This window comes from Mustela putorius, unplaced genomic scaffold (assembly GCF_011764305.1).
Source record: "Mustela putorius furo isolate JIRA1106 unplaced genomic scaffold, ASM1176430v1.1 tig00003896_pilon_pilon_pilon, whole genome shotgun sequence".
Classification (NCBI taxonomy): Eukaryota; Metazoa; Chordata; class Mammalia; order Carnivora; family Mustelidae; genus Mustela; species Mustela putorius.
The window spans coordinates 10,543,133-10,562,352 of NW_025422045.1; the positions used below are offsets into that span (position 1 = coordinate 10,543,133).

Consider the following 19,220-nt stretch of genomic DNA (forward strand, 5'->3'; position numbering starts at 1 on the left):
CTCGTCCTTGGCTCGGGGGGCTCTGTGTGGGGGTGTTTGTCCCGAGCAGCTGCGCATGTGATAGGAGCCCCCAGGTTCCCAGGGGTCGCTTGCTGGGCTTCTCCGGCATCCTTTCTTCGCAGGAGTGTGATCTAAGGATGGACACAACTCCCCTCTGTTCTGCCCTTGACAGTTGACCTTCATGGGCTTCTTCGGGTCTCTGCGCTGCCCTGCGAGGTAGTGCAGGTCCAGGTGACGATGCTCTTTTCAAGGACAAGGACCTTGGGGTATGTGTTGTCATTCCTGTCTATGGGGGCTCCTGTGGGGGGGGCGAGCCCAGAGCCCGGGGCCTCTCTCTCCCAGCCCGCTACTGAAGGTTTCCTGAAGCCTACTCCTTCCACTTTGAATGGAACCCCTGGGGTACCAGATGGGAATATGTACTTTAAATGTGCTTCGTGGTGACTCGTACAGACCTTCCTGCTAAAGTGACCGAGTGGCTAACTCTGCCTAACCCTCCGACCTCAGACCCACAGGGCCTCCTAGAATGGTCTTAGTCTTGTGTGTTGAGGCTCCTCATGTGGAATGCCAGCTCCCCCAGGACAGGGACCTTCCCCGTCCTCTCCATGGCTGTATCCTCGTGTCCTCTGTCCCGGTGCCTGGGACAGTGCCTGGCACGTAGTAGGCCCTCAGTAAATATTGGTTGGGTGCATGAGTATTTCCCTCAGCTCCATGGTTAGTGCAGGAGAGTGGATGATGGAGCCACAGGTCTGGGCCAGGTCTCCCTTCTGGTAAGTTTGTGTGATTGGTATAGCTTTGCTGCATGTCCGTTTCCCCATCCAAGGAATGGGGGGCAGTGTGCCTCCCTTCCAGGTGGTCCCTTGCGAGGGTAAGATGAACATTGCCAGCACACAATGGAGTGTCCCCATATTGCTGGGGAGGGGCAGGTCATGGTGTCTCCCTGGTGTCTTGGTGTGATCGGCAGGGTCATCATCGCCGTCACTTTTTCCACTGCCATCAAACGGGATCCGCTCAGCCCGCAGACAGACAAGGTGTAGGGCCGGACTCTGTGCCATGGGCCTAAACACTGGCTGCCTCGGGCCTCCCCGATCAGGACCAGACACCAGCATAAACCCAGGTGGCTCAAACCTAGAGCCAGGCTCATGAATGCATGAGTAAATATTTACCCCGTCTGAGGTCAAATGTGAGCCGTCTACCAGGAGGTCTGTTTTTCTCTTTCTCCTGCCTGCCGTCCCTCCCCCCTTTTTAAAAAAGGAAACTGAAAGGTTGAGAGGTTAAGTGACGGCTTGACACAGTCCACCATCAGAATGTCCCCTGGTCTTGTCTGAACCCTGCTCCTTATGCTGGTGCATCCTCCTCCCAGAAGCCTTCCCAGATTGGCACGGGGTGGACCAGACAGGACCATCGCTCTTTCTCCATCCCCTTCAGGACTTATTTGGCAGGTAGTGTGGGGCAGCTGACACCCGGTGCTCTCATGGTCCCTGTCCTCTGTACCCTGTCCTGTGAGTTCCTTAAGACACAGGGCTGTCTGTGTCTTCTGTTCCCTTATGGGGTTGGCTTATACATTTGTCTCCTCACCTGCTCATCCGACAATACACACTTACCGGCAGCCTGTTGGGCATCTGGCTCAGGGCCTCTCCTGCCAGGAGCCAGAGAAGCCTGTGCCTGGGCTGGAGTGGGCAGCCAGAGCCCAGAGGATACTGTGGGAGTGTCAGGGAGGTGGTTTTTATACACATATTTTAAAAAGATTTTTATTTATTTTAGAGAGTGAGCGAGTGAGGGAGTGCGCAAACATCGGGGGGAGGACAGAGGGAGAGGGAGAAGCAGGCTCCCTGCTTAGCATGGCAGGGCGCGATCTCAGGACCCCAGGATCATGACCTGAGTCGCAGGCAGATGCTTAACCCAGTGATCACTCAGGCGTCCCAAGGAGGTGGTCTTTAATGGAGTTGGGAGGGATTGAACTTCTGCAGCTCGGGAATACTCAGCCTTGCTGATGAGTTCCTCTGAAAAAATACCTTATCAGACCCTTTGCTGTTCACTGGATCCTTATGTGTGCAGGTTCCCGCCTGTACCCAGGCCAGGAAGTTCACAGGCACAAAACAGAATCCACCTTCTGTACCACTCAGCCTTTCAAAAATGTGACTAATTGTGAGCTAACCGAGCCTGGGCCAGGCATGGACATGGTTATGCATGGACTGTGTTTGGTGGTGTGTCATTTCTGACTTGCTGGGAAAGTCTTTGGCAGTAGGGGCAGGGATGGGAAGCTGAGCATCGCTGGGGTAGAGGTCTTCTAGGAAGTGCATGATTTCGAGGCCTCACATGGATGAGGAGTGTGGATTAGGTGCTTGTTTCTTGGACAACCGAGAGGAACCTAGACTTGGGCTTGGGCTCCCAGCTGGTCCTGACTGTCCAGGGATCTTGGGCAAATCTCTCAATGTTTCTGAGCCTCAGTTTCCTTACTTGTAAAATATGGAGAGTAGAATTTACCACCTGGGTTCTCTGAAGAATCAAATAAGCCAGTGTATGCTTTTTACACATTGGCATGGTTCCTGGTGCAGAGTGACCATGTGGTCATTGCTAGTCTTAAAGATCGCTGAGAGTATTTTAGTGTGCTGTGTGTTACGTGCTAGGAGAAAAAGAATGAGGACAAACAGGGGTCCTCTCTCTTGAGGGAATCGGTCTCTGTAGGGAGAGAATAGTTTCTGTAACAACTGCTGATTGATTGCTGTCCTAGAGCAGTGCTGTGTTCTAGAAATATAATTGAGCTCATTCATGTTCAACTTGAAGTCTTCTTGTGTTAAAATGTAGAAAGAAAAAGGTGAGATTAATTTCCAGTAGTATTTTATTTAATGCAGTATGTCAAAAATCCTTCCTTTTGGCATGTACACAATATAAAACTTGGGACTGAGCTATCTGATGTTCTTTTTTAAAACCCTACTAAGTCTCTGACATTAATGTGTTCCCCACCCTCGGAGCACGTCTCACTTTGAACTGTCCACACTGCCGGCACTCTGTGGTCACCTGTGGCTGGCAGCCATCATGCTGGACAGTGCAGCTCTAGGATTTCTTTGTTAGGTCTGCTGACATCACCTGCATTTTGGAGGGAGAAGGTGCGCTCACTGCGGCCGTGACCTGCTTGGGCGGAGAGCGGGGCTGATGGTCAGGTCTTGTCTCCACTGAGGAGCAGGGGTACTTGGATTTGCTGAGTGCCTGCTGTGTCCCAGGCCCTGTGCTAGACACTCTACATTTGTTTTACCCTTTAAGCCTCAGAGCGGTCTTATGTGGTCGGTATCAGATGCGTCTTACAAATGAGGAAACAGGCTCAGAGAGGCTAAGCAACTTCCTCGAGGTCGCGGTCAGAGGTGGGAGTGGGAATCTGGGCCTGCTGCCTTCAGAGCCTTCCATTCACTGGTTCTCTTTCCCCTCCGCAGAGAGCGGAGAACTTGCACACTGCATGGTAGGCAGGCTGAGTACTCCAAGAGAGCACAGGGGGAGGTGCGGGGAGTGGAGTGCACTGCAGCTGGCCTGTTCAACTGGGGCTCCAGGTTGTCTGTTCAGAAGGCCTTGGCCTGCTTTGGTTGAGGTGATACGTGCATAAAAGCAGCATTCTTTCTAATTCTTTCCAACAGGTTCTGCTGGAAAGGCACCCTATTCTGCCACTTGGGGCTGGGCTAGTAACAGTGGGGGGATGTGGTGAGCTGGGCCCCGCACCCCATACCAGCTGAGAATACCGTGCACTTCACGAGCCTCCAAACAGCTGAGAGTTTCTGCCTGGGAAGTTCCCAGGAACTCGGGGAGGTTGGTGTTGAATAAGTTCTGGAAGGCATGTGACTGCTTCTGCAGTTACTCGCTCGTTCACCAAATATTTACCAAATACACGCTTTAGGCAAGAATGATTGGGTGTTATCTTGTGATGCTCCCTTTACCTTGGAGGATCCCGGTCATCAGTTTGGGGGGGCCTCATGGCAGGCCTTGGAAGCACTCACGTTCTCCCCTCTGCCCAGTACAGGACACTGAGGCTCAGCATACAGATCTCTATCGAGGCTGCTGAGTGGCAAATAGAAGTCCTCAGAACTAAGGGGTCTGGATTCATCCGTCCATCTGTCTGCCTGCCAATCTAGCCAGCAATCAGGCATCAAGCTCCTTCTATTTCCCGGCATTGAGCTACATGCTCAGATTTTTGGTTTTTAGTGTGCTTGTTTGGTTTTATTTTCAATCACCGCAATCACAGTCACTGGCTGCCGTCCGGTATGTTCCAGGCACTGGGGAGTCCTCCCAGGGCTCTTGTAAAGAGGGGGAATGCAAGGCACAGAGAAGATACTTTCTGAAGTTCCACAACTCTCCAGAGCCCTGAGATAGCCACTGACTGCTGCTCTGTCACTGGGGTTCCATACGGGTCCTCACGTGAAGCCCCACTTGCCGATACTTCTTATGAAGCCCTGTCTAGTCTTCAGGTTTAGCAACCAGAAGGTGGGGACAGGGCAACTGGTCTACCCCTCAGAAACCAGCCTGCCCAGGAGACAATGCTTCTTTGGGATCCTGTCTAGCCAAGGACGCTGTGTTAGTGCGAGAGAGATCCCGCATTTGCGCCGCATCAGCGTATCTCTCTGCTCCTCTGTTCTGCCCCTCTTCCCTTGTTAGGCGGGGTGTAGTGCATGGGGTGTGCTTCTTTAACTGGGGGCATCTGGAGCTGCCCTCTTCCAGAACCAACAGCCTAAGCAGGCCTGCAGAGAACCCGGTCTCCTGAGAGATCCTACACTTTGTGACACAAAGGGATCTTGGAGAATAACTAGCAAAGCATTGACTTTGTAGAGGGGGAACCAAGTCCAAGAGAGATCAGCCATAAGGACTGATGTAGGTATATGAGAATGCATCCCCTTTCTGTGTCTTAACGGCACATTCCCATGTTGGGAACCTCAGCCTGACCCTCACTCTACCTTACAGGAAGTGATAGGCTTAGAACTTAGTACTTGCTAGGTAAACACCTCTGTCCGCACCACCCTTGCCAGGGGACTTTGGGAAGGCCACCTCACCATTTGCCCTTGTCCGAGATGGAAAACCAAGGGGACATGCACACTGTGTGCTGTTTGGCCCCCTTGGGAATCCCTCCATGGGCAAGATGGAGCTAGACCAGGGTGGATACCTTGTGGTTCCCATGGGGGGTCGAGGGGACAGGACACCCAAGCCTAGCCTTCTGATCAAAGAGGCAAGGGTTCCAAGGCTCTGGAATCGGAAAAATGAGAGGGAAAGAGCACTGGGTAGAAGGTCTGGGTTCAGGTCCCTGCACCTGCGCCTTTTAGATGCATGACCTCTGAGTTCCCATTTCCATATGGAGGAAGACGAACTTTCCAGTAGCTTTGCGTTGTTGCCTTTGCAGAAGTGGCACGTGCCTCAGATGAGGAGACATGCCTCGCAGTCCTGAAGAACCAGGAAGCATGGCTTCGATGTCAGGTGGGCTTGTTACCACCCGTGAGCTGCAGACTCCTTCACTTGTCACCCTAAGGCAGGGCCATGTACTTTGTCTCCTTCTAGTAAACTCGTGAGCTGGGCAGAAATCAGCCTCCTTCTAACCTCTCCACCCTTGAGGACAGCCCACTATTAAGTCTTCTACCCTTTTGGATATTCTGCCCTGTCCACTTGGACTGCTTTCCTCCCTGCAAAGCATCGCCCACATCTTCACTTGCTCCTCCTCTGAGCTGTGCTTTGTGCCTCCTCACCCTCCTGGTCACTCCCTCGAAACACTTGTGCAGCCTGTCGATGGCCTATGTAGTGTCACACACAGGACAGCAGGCACCGGTCCTGTCAAAGTAGCAGAGACTGGGGCCTCCCTGTTGTGGGGGCTGTGCCTCCTCTCGGGGCAGGTTGCTGGGACAGTCTTATTTTTTGGAAGGATGAACTTGACCCCATTTGCTGAACTGCTGACAGAGATGGGAAAAGCCCTCCTGGACCTGTAATCCGTGTTCTTGCCCAAGGAAAACCATGTCCCCTTTGGCCTTTTGACGTACTTCCTGGCTTACAGCTGTAATCTCCCACATTGTCATGTAAGTTTGCCCCAGATACCAATATATATTGACTTTTCTTTTCTTTTCTTTTTTTTAAAGAAAAACTTAATTGGAATTTTTAATGTATTTTTTGGAGAAGAGTGGGCTGAGTTTCCATTCGTCTCTAAAAACAATGAGAAGGAAAACAAAGTATGATCTTATTGCCAGAAATTATGGAGCCAGATCTGAAATTAATTTGCAAAGTCATTAGTATTTTCCATTTGTGAACCCAAAAGTGAATGTAAGTGCAGTTCCTTGTAATTAACTACAAATTAGAACAGGATTGGGAGGACTTTTCAAGGCCCAACTCACAAACTCTAGCAGAAGCAGATGGGTTGGGGGCCACCCAAGAGTGGCTTTGGTTTTCTCTCAAGTCTATGATTTCGGGAAAGTAAGACCGACTCAAATATTCCCCGGAAGAAAGTACTTTTCCAACAATCTCAAAACTGGCAGGGACTTCAGAATGATGTGTTCTAACCTTCTTATTTTCTGAATGAGGCACCTGAGAGACTCCAGAGAGTGTAAGCAACTTGCCCAAAGTCACACAGCAGGAAGGCCAGAGCTGGGATGTGTGCTCTGAGGCTCCGGCCACCATTGTCCGCCATCCCTCCCCTGCTTTTCAGGTGTTGGTCAGCTTGAGGCTTTCACTCCATTGAGCCCTGAGATGGGCTCATGCCCCAAGCAGGGCTCCCGGTGAGACGGGGCGGGGTGATCTGGTCAGAGTCCCCACCGCCCCCCATGCGCTCAGGGTGCAGACATGCTGGTGCCTATGCCCTGGCACACTTTCCAGAGCTCAGTTTTTCCCCAGACTTACCCCCAGCCCAGCCCCAGCGCCATGCCCATGGCAGTGCTGTTGTGTGAGGGACATCAGCCTGTGGTTAACGAGCGGGGAACGTGTGTCCGTGCGGAGCTGTGTGTAGCAGGAGCTCTTCCTGAGGCTTCCCCGCAAGAGGAGCCAGACCGTTGAGATGCCACTGGGCCATCGGAGGCGAAGCGCTGTGATGTTCCCTCTCCCGCTTATTGCGTGTGTGTGTGTGTGTGTGTGTGTGTGTGTTACACACACAGACCTCGAACTGGGAGAACACCCTGCAGAGCGGCGGCTGGGAGTTGCCGGCCCAGCTCCGCCATTTTCCTCACCAACAGGATGTCTTCAGGGCTGGGAGGAACCCTTCCTTTAAGTGGCACAGTTCTCTCCCCCTTGGGTGGACCCTTCACTCCAGCCCAGCCTCCGGGGCTTCCTTCCCATTCCCCCTGGTGCCAGGTGCCATGGGGAGGGGCATCAGTCCCTTTCTCGAAAGTTCTGAAGTCCAGGTCTTAAGAAAAACCGTCTTTCCATGTGGGTGTTAAGGACCATGACAGTGATAGTAAATATGTGGATGGGACAGTGCCGGGCCCTGTTCTGAGAGCACCTCCTTCTCACAGTGACCATGGGAGGCAGCGCCGGGCCTCCGTTCTTTGACAGATGAGGAACTCAAGGGCCATAGAGGCCAAGTGGAATGTGGTGGCAACGCAGAGGCCCAAGCCATCAGCCCTTCAGACCCTCCCAGGACATGCATGCGGGGTGGCCCTGTCTTGGGAGAGCAGCATGTAAGCTGGGGAGATGCCAGGACTGGAGCTGGCCTGGTTCTGGAATGACAGAGAGAGATGGCAGAGAAGGGCTTTGTTTGGGAAGGCTCCTTGTCTGTCCCAGGGGTTGGCTGTCCAAGTGCTGGCTGTCCTATGGGACACTGTGAAGGGGGCAGGAGCCGTGGGCAGAGGAGAGAGGGCGGCTCTGGTGAGTCCTTCTCACCAGGGGCCCCTCCCTGCGCCAGAAGTCCAAGAGGCAGCCCCAGGCCAGCCGGCTGCCTCTGAGCCTCTACTGTCTCTATAACCCTTCATCCTCTAGAAGCTCCCTTCCCTCCCTTAGGAAAAGAAGGGGATCACAGCACCTTCTTCACTGTCAAGATTAGAGGAGCTAATACCCAGCACTACTTGCAAAGCACCTGGTACCAAGTAGACCTCTAAAATAATAGCTTTCCTTTTCCCTTCCACTCATTTTTTTAAAATAACCTTTAATAACCTCCCATCCCCGACCCTGCCATGATAACAAAAATTTTAGAAGACAGAGACAAGTTAATATGTTGCTGTATATACTCTCAGGCCAAGAATGTCCTAAGTGTTTACATACCACGGGACTGTGAACTTGGATTTTCTCAGCTGGGTCTGTGCTGGCTCAGACGCCCTCTCCAAGACGCCAAGAGCAATTCCCGGCCTTGGTCTATTGTTGTTGGGGTTTTGTGCGGGTCCTTTCATTGTAGCCTACAGATGTGAAATATTCTGGTTATAGGCAAATTACCACTTGTCCACTTTCCACCGGAGTTAACAAATGTCAGTGTTTTTCCATATTGACTTCAGATCTCGATAATGTCTTATTGCTTTGCTAAGAAAAATAAGACTCTACTCTCTTCCTGTTCTTCTGCCTCTTTCCTCACAGGTGTTTACTCTCCTGAAATTGGTGTGTGTCCTTCCCAGCCAGGACTGGGTAGCCTGTTGTTTATAAACTCTAGTTGCCCCCTTTGGAATGTTTTTGAACCACCAAAGCAAATGATCACTATGGGGGAAGAAGAAGCATGAATACCTAAGGCCAGGGGCGGGTGACTTCAGAAAGAGAGCATAAACCCACTTGTTCCCAAATTGAAATTCCCAAATTGTAAGTCTACTGCTCTTGACTTAAAACTTGACCCCACCCGCATGCTTGATGACCAATTTGAGCTTGTGCCATCCTGAGCTCCCGGGGTCATCTGGACCTTTCATGTGAGTAAATACAGGCCTAGTCAGTTATTCTTAGAGCAGGTGTTTTGGCTTTTCTCTGTAATGCGTCTCCACTGCCTGACCCCTCCCCACTGCCTTGGCCGCAACTGTGACATGGGCTTACTGTGGAGAATTTGGAACATAGAGAGGGGGGATGATTAAACTCCTTCACTGCCCTCTTCCTACTCTGAGCTCTACCCTATCCTTCCCCAAGTGTAGAGAACTGGAGGTCACTGGGCCTTCCAAGCAGGGCCAGCCCCATGGTCTGTTAGGGTTTCCTGAGCAGGTCCTCAACTTATGTGTGTCCCCAAGATGAGAGAGAGAGTCCCCTGCCCAGGTCAGGTCAGTGGCACCACTTGGACCAGAAGGCCATCTCCTGGTGGCTGAAGGCATTTTTCTTGCCATGTCTACTCTCCATGCTGGGGTCTAATCCTCCAGCATGATGATGCCTGCCCCCCGCCCCCATCTAGGCACGGTGCCGAGTGCCCACCAGAGTGGGGAGAGGGGTCCTGCTTCCTCTTCAGAGAAACTGGGAGGCATTCTCCGGGGCTTGACCTTTGACTGTCTTTCCTGAAATGGTCTAGGACCAGTTTTCATTTTACCATTTTCAACTGACTACAAATCAATTTAATATCTTAGTCCTTTTGTGTATACCACAGTGAAACTGTGCCAGAATTCATCCTTTTGTTTAAGCTGAAATTATTTTCATTAGTATCCATTCATTTCCATGTGCATTTTACAACAAAACTTTCTTCTCTTTTTGTTTGCTTTTTTATTGGTACTGATTTTAATGTATGCCATTTTGGATTTTCTTTCTTTTTCTTTCTTCCTTCCTTCCTTTCTTTTTTTTTTTTTTTTTTTGTTTTTTGTTTTTTGTTTTTTTCTTTTTCTGGGGAAAATGTTGCATGATCTGAGTTATTTAATTTTTTTCATCAGATTTTAGTCAATGAGTTTCACAGCCTGCAGTTTTGGCTACTTTCACTTTTATGTTGACCTTTTTTTCCCCTGGGCTTTATTTTCTTTTCCCCCGGGTGGATTTTGCAGTTTTTCATTGTGGACAACAAGATAGGATTCTTCAGCCCACTTTTTATCTACAACAGATGTTTCAGGTGTGTGATGTTAGCCATTTCCAGTTTTGTTTGGGGTCTCATTTTTCTTGGTAATCTGACCACAATGCCCGTGGGGACCAGAATGACGGGTCAAAATGTCTTTCTTCTTCATGAGTGTGGAACAATCTTGTGAAGTATGATTCTCCCTTGGATTTCTCCTTTCTGGGGGACTAGTAACTTTCTTCTTCGTGACAGAGAGAATGGGCGGTCTTGCCCTCCTAGGAAGGGCGGTGTTGTCTGTCATCAGATCCCCTGCGACCTTCCAAATTCGCACTTAGCAGACATCGGAAGGGACAGCTCAGGGCCTGCCAGGCCAGGAAGCCCCGTGGATGGAGACAAGTGCTCTCTCCAGTATGGCCTGGCCTCCCTGTTGGTCCACAGGGTTGCTGGCCAGAGATCTGTCAAAGGCCTCCAGGCTTCATCCTGCTCCGGGGGTGGGGGGGATGTGGGGTGTCAGGAAGCCACTGTTCTCGTAGGAAACCCCCTGTGTGAGTGAGGCCGAGGCTTTACTCATGGCCCTCTGCTCCATTCCGGTCACCCGAGACTCTGCTCCTCCGTCTGACCTTAGGGCCGGGCCTGCCATTGGAGCAGGGTGTGCAGGGGTTGCTGCTGGCTGGGGTTGCTGTTCCTTCTTTCCAGTCACGGCCTTGCTGAGCGGTTCCCTGGGACAATTGGACCCAAGGGAAGCAAACTCATCTGTGTCAGTAAACATCCACATCCCCTTAGAGGAAAAGGCCCTGCTCAGCCTCTCCAGGCAGCTGGAATGGTGCTGTGTGGGTCAGGGTGGGTTTTTCGTTTTTGTTTTTGGTTTTTGGTTTTTTCTATTCCTCCATTTGTGTCTCCTTTGATTTTTTTTTTTCCCCCTGTCTCCTTCAATTAGGCCTGTGACTGTTTTCAGATGGCTATTTGTATATACAAGTCATGTCTGGTATCATAATTTGTGTCTGTCTAGATCAATAAAAGCAGCTCTGGCCAAAGCCAGCTGAGAATGTATAAATGCCCTTCGACTCCTCCCCTCCCGCAAGATGGTTAAAAGCTCCCTCCTGTTAACCCTCCAGACCAAAGCTGTTGGTTGACTCAATCGGGAAAGATGTAACATATCATTTCTTTTGATGTGTTTTCTCTCTATTCTTTTTGTGGAATTTTAGTCCGTGTTTAAACAACTGTGGCCGATTGCCCACTTCAAAGCAAAAGCCCTTCGCTGGGCCTATTTACAGAGCTACCTTTGAGAGAGCAAAGTGTCAGGAACCCATTGGGACACAAATTGTGTCTTCCATAAGCTCTCCTGCCTGCTGCCCGCCTGCTGCCCGGTAAAGTGAGCTTGGCCTTGTCTAAGACAGCTACCAAAGAAAGCCGGGAAACAGATTCTTGTGTTATGCTCACTTTGGAGGAAAAAAAGATCTAACTTCCAAGTCTAAATTCACATTGTACCTTAAGGATTTTAAGAACTGGGTTTTCTTCTGTTTGCTCACATTAGGGGGGAAGATGAGCCTCAGATGCCCCAGGGTATCTAGTTATGTCAAATTTTTCTATAAAATGTCAAGATTTATGATGGGGAGGAGGCTCTTCTGCTATTCTCCCTTAACTGAGATCTTTCAGGCCCTGGCCTTTAACCCTTTAAAGATGGGGCAGGGAATGCTTTGATCTTAGGGTTAAAGATAAAGCCTCCGCTCACTTTCCTCATCTATAAAGTGAGGATAACCTTATAGGGGATTCAGAGAGTTGATACTATAACATATCTGGCACACTCTAAGTATTATATAAGGTTTTTTTAATAAAAAAATAAAACAGTTGAAAATACATTAAAAAAAAAAAAAAACAAGATAAAGCATCTGTATTAGCCTAGGCTGGAATTCAGGTGTATTAGGAAATCCTTAAGAATGCAGCAGCACCAGTAGGTCCTGGTGCCAGCCTGAGTATTAGTGTTTGGTATGAAAGGCGGCTCACAGCGCCTGCTTTTCCTGTCCCGGGGCCTTTGTCAAGTATCCCTTCTAAAGCGAGGTACTCCTAGGCTAAACTAAAAGGCCCCCCCAAATGTTAGGTAACTAGATTTTTTTGCGGGGGGGGGGCGGGGACCACTGACCCACCTTCTCCCAACTATAAAGGTTTGGTAAATCTGTCTGCAGGCACAGGGAGAAACAGTGCCCTTGACCCTGACACGTCAGTGGGTTTCATCCAAGAGGATGCAAGGTTCTGGAAGGAACAATAAATGGGAACGGATGACTCGTCTTTTCATAAACGCCACCATCCTCTCTTCAGTCCCCCACTTCTGAACGGGGGAGTGGAGGGTTGTCCCTTGGACTTCAGGCAAGAGGAATGGTTTCCAGAGGTGGGATTGCTAATCCGATCCCTTTCTTTCTCTGTCCTCCTTTCTTCTCCCTGTGCTGCTGCTTGACCTCTGCCCGCCCCAAGGGCGCTGGCCATCCCTCCACGGCCGCCTCTGGCGCTCAGTGGGGCTGGCCGCTGCCACCGCCTCGAGAGAGAGCCATGAGGAAGCACTGCGTGAGCTCTGCAGGGTGTTTGAAAGTGGCCTCGTTGGTGGAGTGAACTGTCCAAGAAGGTCGAAATCTTCAGGGTAGGAAGCTGGGTAGAGAGCAACGGGCCTTCTGAGAGCTCTGGGTACAGCATCCTCGAGGTGAGCCAGACTGGCGTGGAGCTGGTGGAGGCCCAGGGCAGCCGTACAGTTTGCTACCCCAGCCTGGCCTCTGAGAGCAAAGGGGGAGGCCGTCACTAGTGACCCCAGCATAGACCGTGTGACCGCCGCTGTCCCAACAGGGGGGCATGCGGTCGGCCCGCGAAGGCCAGACCCTGTCCTTCCAGGTTCCGTTCTGTTTCATGAGGACTGATGCTTCCAAGGCTCAGGAGGACGGGGAAGTGCAGGAAGTGGCCCCTGGCCTAAGAAGATGGAGCTGGACCCAGTCAGAAGGGGTCTTGGTGACTCGGAATCAGCCAGTGACCAAGCATTGCCAGGACTTGTGATTTCTTTTCCAGAGATGCCCCAGATTTACATTTACATATGAAACCTCCCAGCTTTGAAAAGATGGCAACTAATGAAAACATCTTAAAAACACGGTTGCAGTCCAAGCCCAACATCTGTAGGCTGCCGCCTGTTTTCGACCTCCGGCCTAGACCAATTAACTGGTGGCGGTCTTCTGAATTCCGGCAACGGGAAGTTTCTTACGGAAATTGCCCAGATTGACCACAAGGGAGGTGGGGAAGAGGGGAGGGGAGCTTGACTTGGCCTCCACGGAGCATTCATTTGCACAATAAATATTTATTGAACACCTGTTGTGTTCAGAGCACTTTCTCCCTTAGGCTGTATTCTCTTTTTAACGTTTGGGGATGAGCCGTGTCTTACTCATGCCGGTGGACTGTGTGTCGTGCACTGTTGGGGTTCCATGGCTCTCTCCCTGAGATCTGAACCGGGATGAATGCGAACATAACAACAGGACGAGAGGATCCGCATCGAAGGAAAGAACTGGAGATGTAGAACCTGGAGCAGAGGGATCCCAGCCAGGGGACTCTTGTTCTGCCTGGTTCTAGAAGGTCATGCTAGGACCGGGAGGCAGAAGTCACTGAGGAGCAGACTGTGTTCAACACTGTACGTGGCAGAACTTTCTAATGGAGCTTGGCATCCTGTGCTTGTGGGATTAGAGGACCTCTCTGCTGGCCTTTCCTTGCCAGAAAGTCTAATGCCTTGAGGCTACCTACCACCTACCCCTAGACTCCTGGGCTTCCATACCCTTTCTGGCTTGTGGCTCTTATGCCTGATAGACGCCCAGCAGGTACTGGCTTGTTTCTACCCTCTGGCAGATGAATTTGGAGCCAGGAGCCCCCCTCCCAAGAACAGACAGTTGAGCTCTGACTGGGAGAAAGGCTCTGTTTGCCCAGGAGTGAATGAGGGTTTGGGGGAGGTAGCAGCTCTTGGAAAGTCTGTTCCTGATGCTGTGGAATGTCACTCCCATTTTCTAGTCTCCTGCACCGGGAATTTCAAATTAGGGATAATAGCAACTGCTAGGATAATCTGAGGCAACCAAGGCACAGAGAGCTTAAGTAATTTGCCCAAGGCCGCACAGCTGGGCAGTAAGAAGCCAGGCCCTAGACCAGGTGATCGGCTTCCCCTGCTCTCTTACCCTTTATGCTAACCTGTTTGGTTTTTTCATTTCCTTTTGTGTGTTCATTCTTCCATGTGTCTTTTCCCCCCATTGTTTCAGGACAATCAGGATTCAGGATTCCGATGTTTAATAGCTGGGGTGTTTTTTGCCCTGTGTACTTGGCCAGAAGTAGGAATTCATCACCATCTGTGACCATTTACTGAGCCTCCATGGTTTGCGTGAATTGTGCTAGAAACCCTCGACCCCAGGGCCGGGTTGGCAATAAACTAGGTCTTTCTATAGAACTTTTAAGGACCAATCACCAACGGATTGGAGGGCCTTTCCTCCAGGACTGGGGACACTCTCTTTTCCACCTTGTTAATGCTGCCCCCCACTTTTGCTTCTTTCTCCCCGTCCCTCAGGTCAGTCTTGAGTATGTGCCGTTCTTTTTCTGCTCCGTGTCCTAGAGAAGAGGCTTCTAAATGATATTCCTTGATATGCACCCCTCTAAGCCTCGAATCTCAGGTTTCTTGGTGGACCGAGAATTAGGCAACCGTTTGGCTTGGAATAGGAGGCAGGCGTAGGGGAGTCCTGAGGCCTGAGTGAATGTAGGGGCTGCCGGCGTCTGAAGACCTTCGAAAACCACCATGCTAAAAACACAACAAAGCTGTAGGGACTTCAAATCGTAAAGAAGATTTTTGCAAGAGCTTACACAATAGCCTTACAATGCTCATGAAAAGGCCCCTGTGGTTCATCAGGTGGGCCCACCGTGTTGATCTGGAACCGGAGACATGAACCCATGTGCAGGACAGAGCTCAGCATCTGACACACCCAGCCTCTTCCTCCTGTGCCTTAAACACCTGCTCATTTTCCCTGGCACGTCCTTTACTCACTGGGTCATTCCTGGCCTGACCGGACCTCTAGGCAGAAGAGCCAGGTCTTTGGACCCCAGCCCCAGCATCCCTGCAGAAGGGGTGAGGTTCTCTGGGTATGATCGATTCTCTAATGCCAGCCTGAAATTTGGTGACCCACTTTGGGGATGCTTTGCCTCTCAGGGTTTTCTGTTGGTGAACCGTTATTAGGAGCAGTGCTGGCCCCCTTTTCATGTCAAGTGAGGAATCTGTAGACGTTTTTATGGGAGTATGGAGTAAAAGAGACCTTCATGTTACAGATAGGCCATAACTCCTTTCTTATGGAGATCTTTAGCACGTATGTGTCACACTTTTTTAGAACATAATGCAGCCTGCTCGTGTTTCAGTATGGGCTCTTTTCAGAGTTCGTCATGCAATGAGCAGAGGAAGATATTTTTGACTGAGTCTGTTGGAATAATACGTCTGGGCCTTTTGCTTCTTTGCTACATTTTAAAATCTGGCTTCTGATCACTTTCCCTTCAGAGTTGAGACATTTGTATTGAGATGTAACTGACATAAAACCAGAGCACATATTGAAAGTGGATAGTCTGATGTGTTGAACATATGTGTGCCCCTGTAAAACTGTCCCTACAGTCAAGATCGTGAGCATGGCCGTTGCCCCCAAATGTCTCCTCCTGCCCCTTTGTAATTTTACCAGTCCCTCAGGCAGTCACTGATCTACTTTCAGTCAATGTGCATTTGTTTTAATTTCCTAAAATTAAAGGGAATCATACGGGATGTACTCTCTCCTTGGGGAGGGGTCTGCTTTCGTTCACCTGGCGTCATTATTTTCAGATTCCTTCATGTCTTTGTCTTGTAGTTGTGAATTCCCTTTCAGGGCCTGGCATATTTCACTGTAAAGATGTAAACAGGAGTTTTGATCTTGATGTTCACATAAGCAGAGAATTTCAGCTCAAACTGTCAGAAGTAAGCAAGCTCTATAAAATGTGTATGATCATGTTTTGTTTTTGTATTTCAAGTTTCTGATAGAGGAGTATTCTTTTGTTAAGTATGCTTTGAAAGTCCCAAATATTTGGCTGGTACTCTCTTGGCCCTGAACATTCTCTTAATTCATCAACCCCCTCCAGTGTTTAGTGATGACGGAGCTGGACTTGTAGAGCCCAGAAGGACTTCATGTCATGGTGGGGAGCGGACTCCGTTCTAAGCTTTCATCAGCAGTTAGCAGTACCACACCCTACGTGTGCTGGGCCTGCTGTGCTTGGAGACACAGGACTAGGCCAGCTCTGCAGGAAGATTGAAGTCTCAGGATGCTCAGTTGGTTAAACATCTGTCTTCGGCTCACTCAGGTCATCATCCCAGGGTCCTGGGATTGAGTCCCAAATTGGGCTCGTTGCTCAGTGAGGAGCTTGCTTCTCCCTCTGCCTGCTGCTTTCCCTGCCTGTACTCTCTCTCTCTCTTTCTCTCAAATAAATAAATAAAATCTTAGGGGGGAAAAAAAAAGATATACCGAAGTCTTGCCTTCCACTGTCCTGTAAGGGCTGGACCTTGTCTTCTAGCTCTATAGAACGGGAGAGCAGAGAGGCCTTCCTGCCCTCAGTTCCTCTGTGGTGGGGCATTTATGATTTCTGCAGTTGCATGGCTCCTGCCCAGAGCATCGCGTGTGTAAGAGGGGGCGGAGTGTGGCCAGGACATCCGCCTCGGGATTCCCTCATCCTCACAAAGCCGCCGGCCCACGGTGGGGGCGGGAGGGCACCATGGCAGCTGTGTTCCCCCCACGCTTTGGGGATTTGGGCAGCCCCCAGCAGGTGCCTAAGCAGAACAGTGTTTTGTTGGGGCGGCGGGGGGCGGGGGAGTTTGAAGTGTGCTCCCTTCATTGTTTCTTTCCGGAGAATTTCACTGAGCGGTCGTATATGTGTGTGAAAAGCCAGTGAGCCTCTAACTAACAGTCAAAGATTGTGAGAACAGTGACCCTACTTTACAGATGAGTGCTGAGGCTCAGAGAAGGACTACTTGGGTAGTCCCTAATAGCAGAGCTGGGACTTGGGAGACCCAGACAACTGCCTAAGACCTTCATCTGTGAGGTAGGAGTTTCAGGAACACTTGGCAAATTTTGGGAGGCTTGGGAAGGAAGTTATTAATTTCTCAGCCTGTGTCGAAAGCTGCTCATACTATTTTTAAAAAAGCCATATAAATTGTCCCCAGATGATGTTTCTAGAATGTTCTCATATCTTACAGTCTCCTGAGCTTGTCACCAACTTGTTCCAGGAAGAAGTTAAAAATTCAGGGGTGGGTGATCAGCCTTGTCTGGCAATATTTTCTGGCACACGAATGAAAGGTGATAGGTGATACCATAAATTTGTGTAGCATTTAGCATAGGTAAAACCTACATGTAGCCTCACACACGGACCCTTTGACAGTCTTGCTGGATAGCCCTTTTCTCCCAGGAAACCAGCCGAGGCTCACCCAAGCTTCAAAAGGGAGCCAGAGATGGAATCCACGTCCCATCTCCCAGTCTCCTCCCATTTCTGCCTGTCTCCCTTCAAGGCACATAGGTGTGTGGGACAACAACACAACACAGTGGGAAGACCCTGGGCTTTCATGTTTGGATTTGAGAGTTTAATTCTGTTCTCGCTTGCTGTGTGACCTTGTGGGATAATCTTAATCTCTCTGAATTTCATTGTCTTTTGGAAAGTGAGATTAAAACATATAAAGTGTGTAGCCAAAAACTTGCTTATAGAAAGCAACTGGTTGATGTTGCTTTCATGAAGGTGAGGCAGGTGCAGGAAAAGCAAAATGAAATGAAATGAAAAAAAAAAATGCCTGTAAAACAAAAATTAGGGCAGATTTGCACCAACTGTGGACTGCCCTTTCTTGCACTTGGAAGCTTAAATGTTTTCTGGTTTGGTCCACTAGTCCTTGATCCTTTGCACAGTTAAGAAAACGGAGTCGCTCACCAGGTGCCTTGCACACAGTAGGCCCTCAGCAAGCACAGACTGGCTGGTCAAGCCCCCTCCCCGTGGATGCTCAGAGCACCCGTGAGTGTGCCCCTGTGTACCCTACCACACTCTTAAAACAAGACAAGATCCTGGCAGAGACTAGACTTGAAAGGTGCTGTTCAAGTCCACGGCAGGTGGTCAGTCTGTGGCGGTGGGGCCTGGAGGCAAGAGATGGTGCCGAGAGCTGGCAGTGCCTGGCCCCAGGGTTGAGTGGGAATCAGGGCAGACCCAGGGACATGGGAGGCCTGGAGGAAGGGCAGGAGAGGACGTTTCCTTCAGCCACTTAGATGCAATCTGGATTCACACTCAGTCATTGTGTGTGTGTGTGTATTTGTGTGTGTGTGTGTGTGTGTGTGTGTGTGTGTAGAACATTGACATTCATGTAATGAATGCTCTGAGCCCAGCCCATTCTCCGTGCTGGGAGAGCCAGCAGCCACCTCTTTTCATGTTTGACTTTTTTAAGGGATGTGCGGATAAAGTGGGGTCAGTGTGTGGAGACCCAGCTTTATCCCCTTCCTTCTGCCTGACCCAGGGGACAGAGAACACCTGGGCCCCTCAAGAGGGTGCATTCAGGAACCTGATGCCCGAAGCAGCCTGGTCACAGGCAGACAGAGGGTGAGGGCACCATACTGCAGGGCAAGAAGAGAACTCCCAAGACTCCCCCCCACCCCCACACGCATACTCTAGGAGGCCCCGGGAGTGGCCCCAGGCTCCTGCCACCCCTCCCTCCGCCCTGCTTCTTCCAAGGAGTCTGTTTGAGACATCCGTGATTCACTTCCTGTCTTCATTCAGCTCCTGCTTATGTCCCCTGTATTGTTACCAAACAATGCAGGCCCCGTGGCAGGGGGTGTCAAGCCAAGGAAGGACAGAGTGGGAGATGTTTCTAGAACCTGGGAGATGTGCCCTGGCTGACTTGAAATGCAGTCTGTGGGGGCCCTGGGGACCCCACAGCTGGTCTGTGGAGGGTGAGAACGGTGGGAATGCTGCCCCTCTGCACAGAGCCGGCCCTGGGCTCCCTGCTCTGGGTGGGCGCCCTGCCCTTTGTTGTGGTAATACTAATACTAATACTAATACTAATACTGCTTTGTCAGCCCGCAGCTGTGATTTCCATTTGGGGCCCAGAGAGTTTGGGATCATGCGTTCCTAAACTAGAAGAAAGACAGGGGCATTGACCCCTCCTGAGCCTAGGGGTCCTCGTGTGTGGGGGAGGGCCGGGGGAGGGGGCTGTGAAGGGGCTGAGCTCTAGAGCCCTCTCCACCCCCACCCTCAGTTCCAGGGCCCTGTGGTTCCTGAGCCTGGGAGACAGCACAAGAGGGCATCT

At 50.6% G+C, this 19,220-nt stretch overlaps 1 protein-coding gene across 5 annotated transcripts in view; it reads left to right on the forward strand.

Annotated features, from left to right (window-relative positions):
- SMAD3 (SMAD family member 3) overlaps positions 1-19,220 on the forward strand; it is a 116,988-nt gene that overhangs the window by 55,786 nt on the left and 41,982 nt on the right. Inside the window, exon 2 of one of the 5 annotated variants that reach the window (XM_045067607.1) lies at positions 173-266. The exons of 3 other annotated variants lie outside the window; for them this stretch is intronic. In XM_045067607.1, coding sequence (XP_044923542.1) covers positions 238-266 — 29 coding nt within the window. In that variant the 5' untranslated portion in view covers positions 173-237. Of the gene's footprint in view, positions 1-47; positions 267-19,220 lie in introns of those variants that run through there. One more of the 5 variants, XM_045067608.1, reaches the window with a different exon arrangement.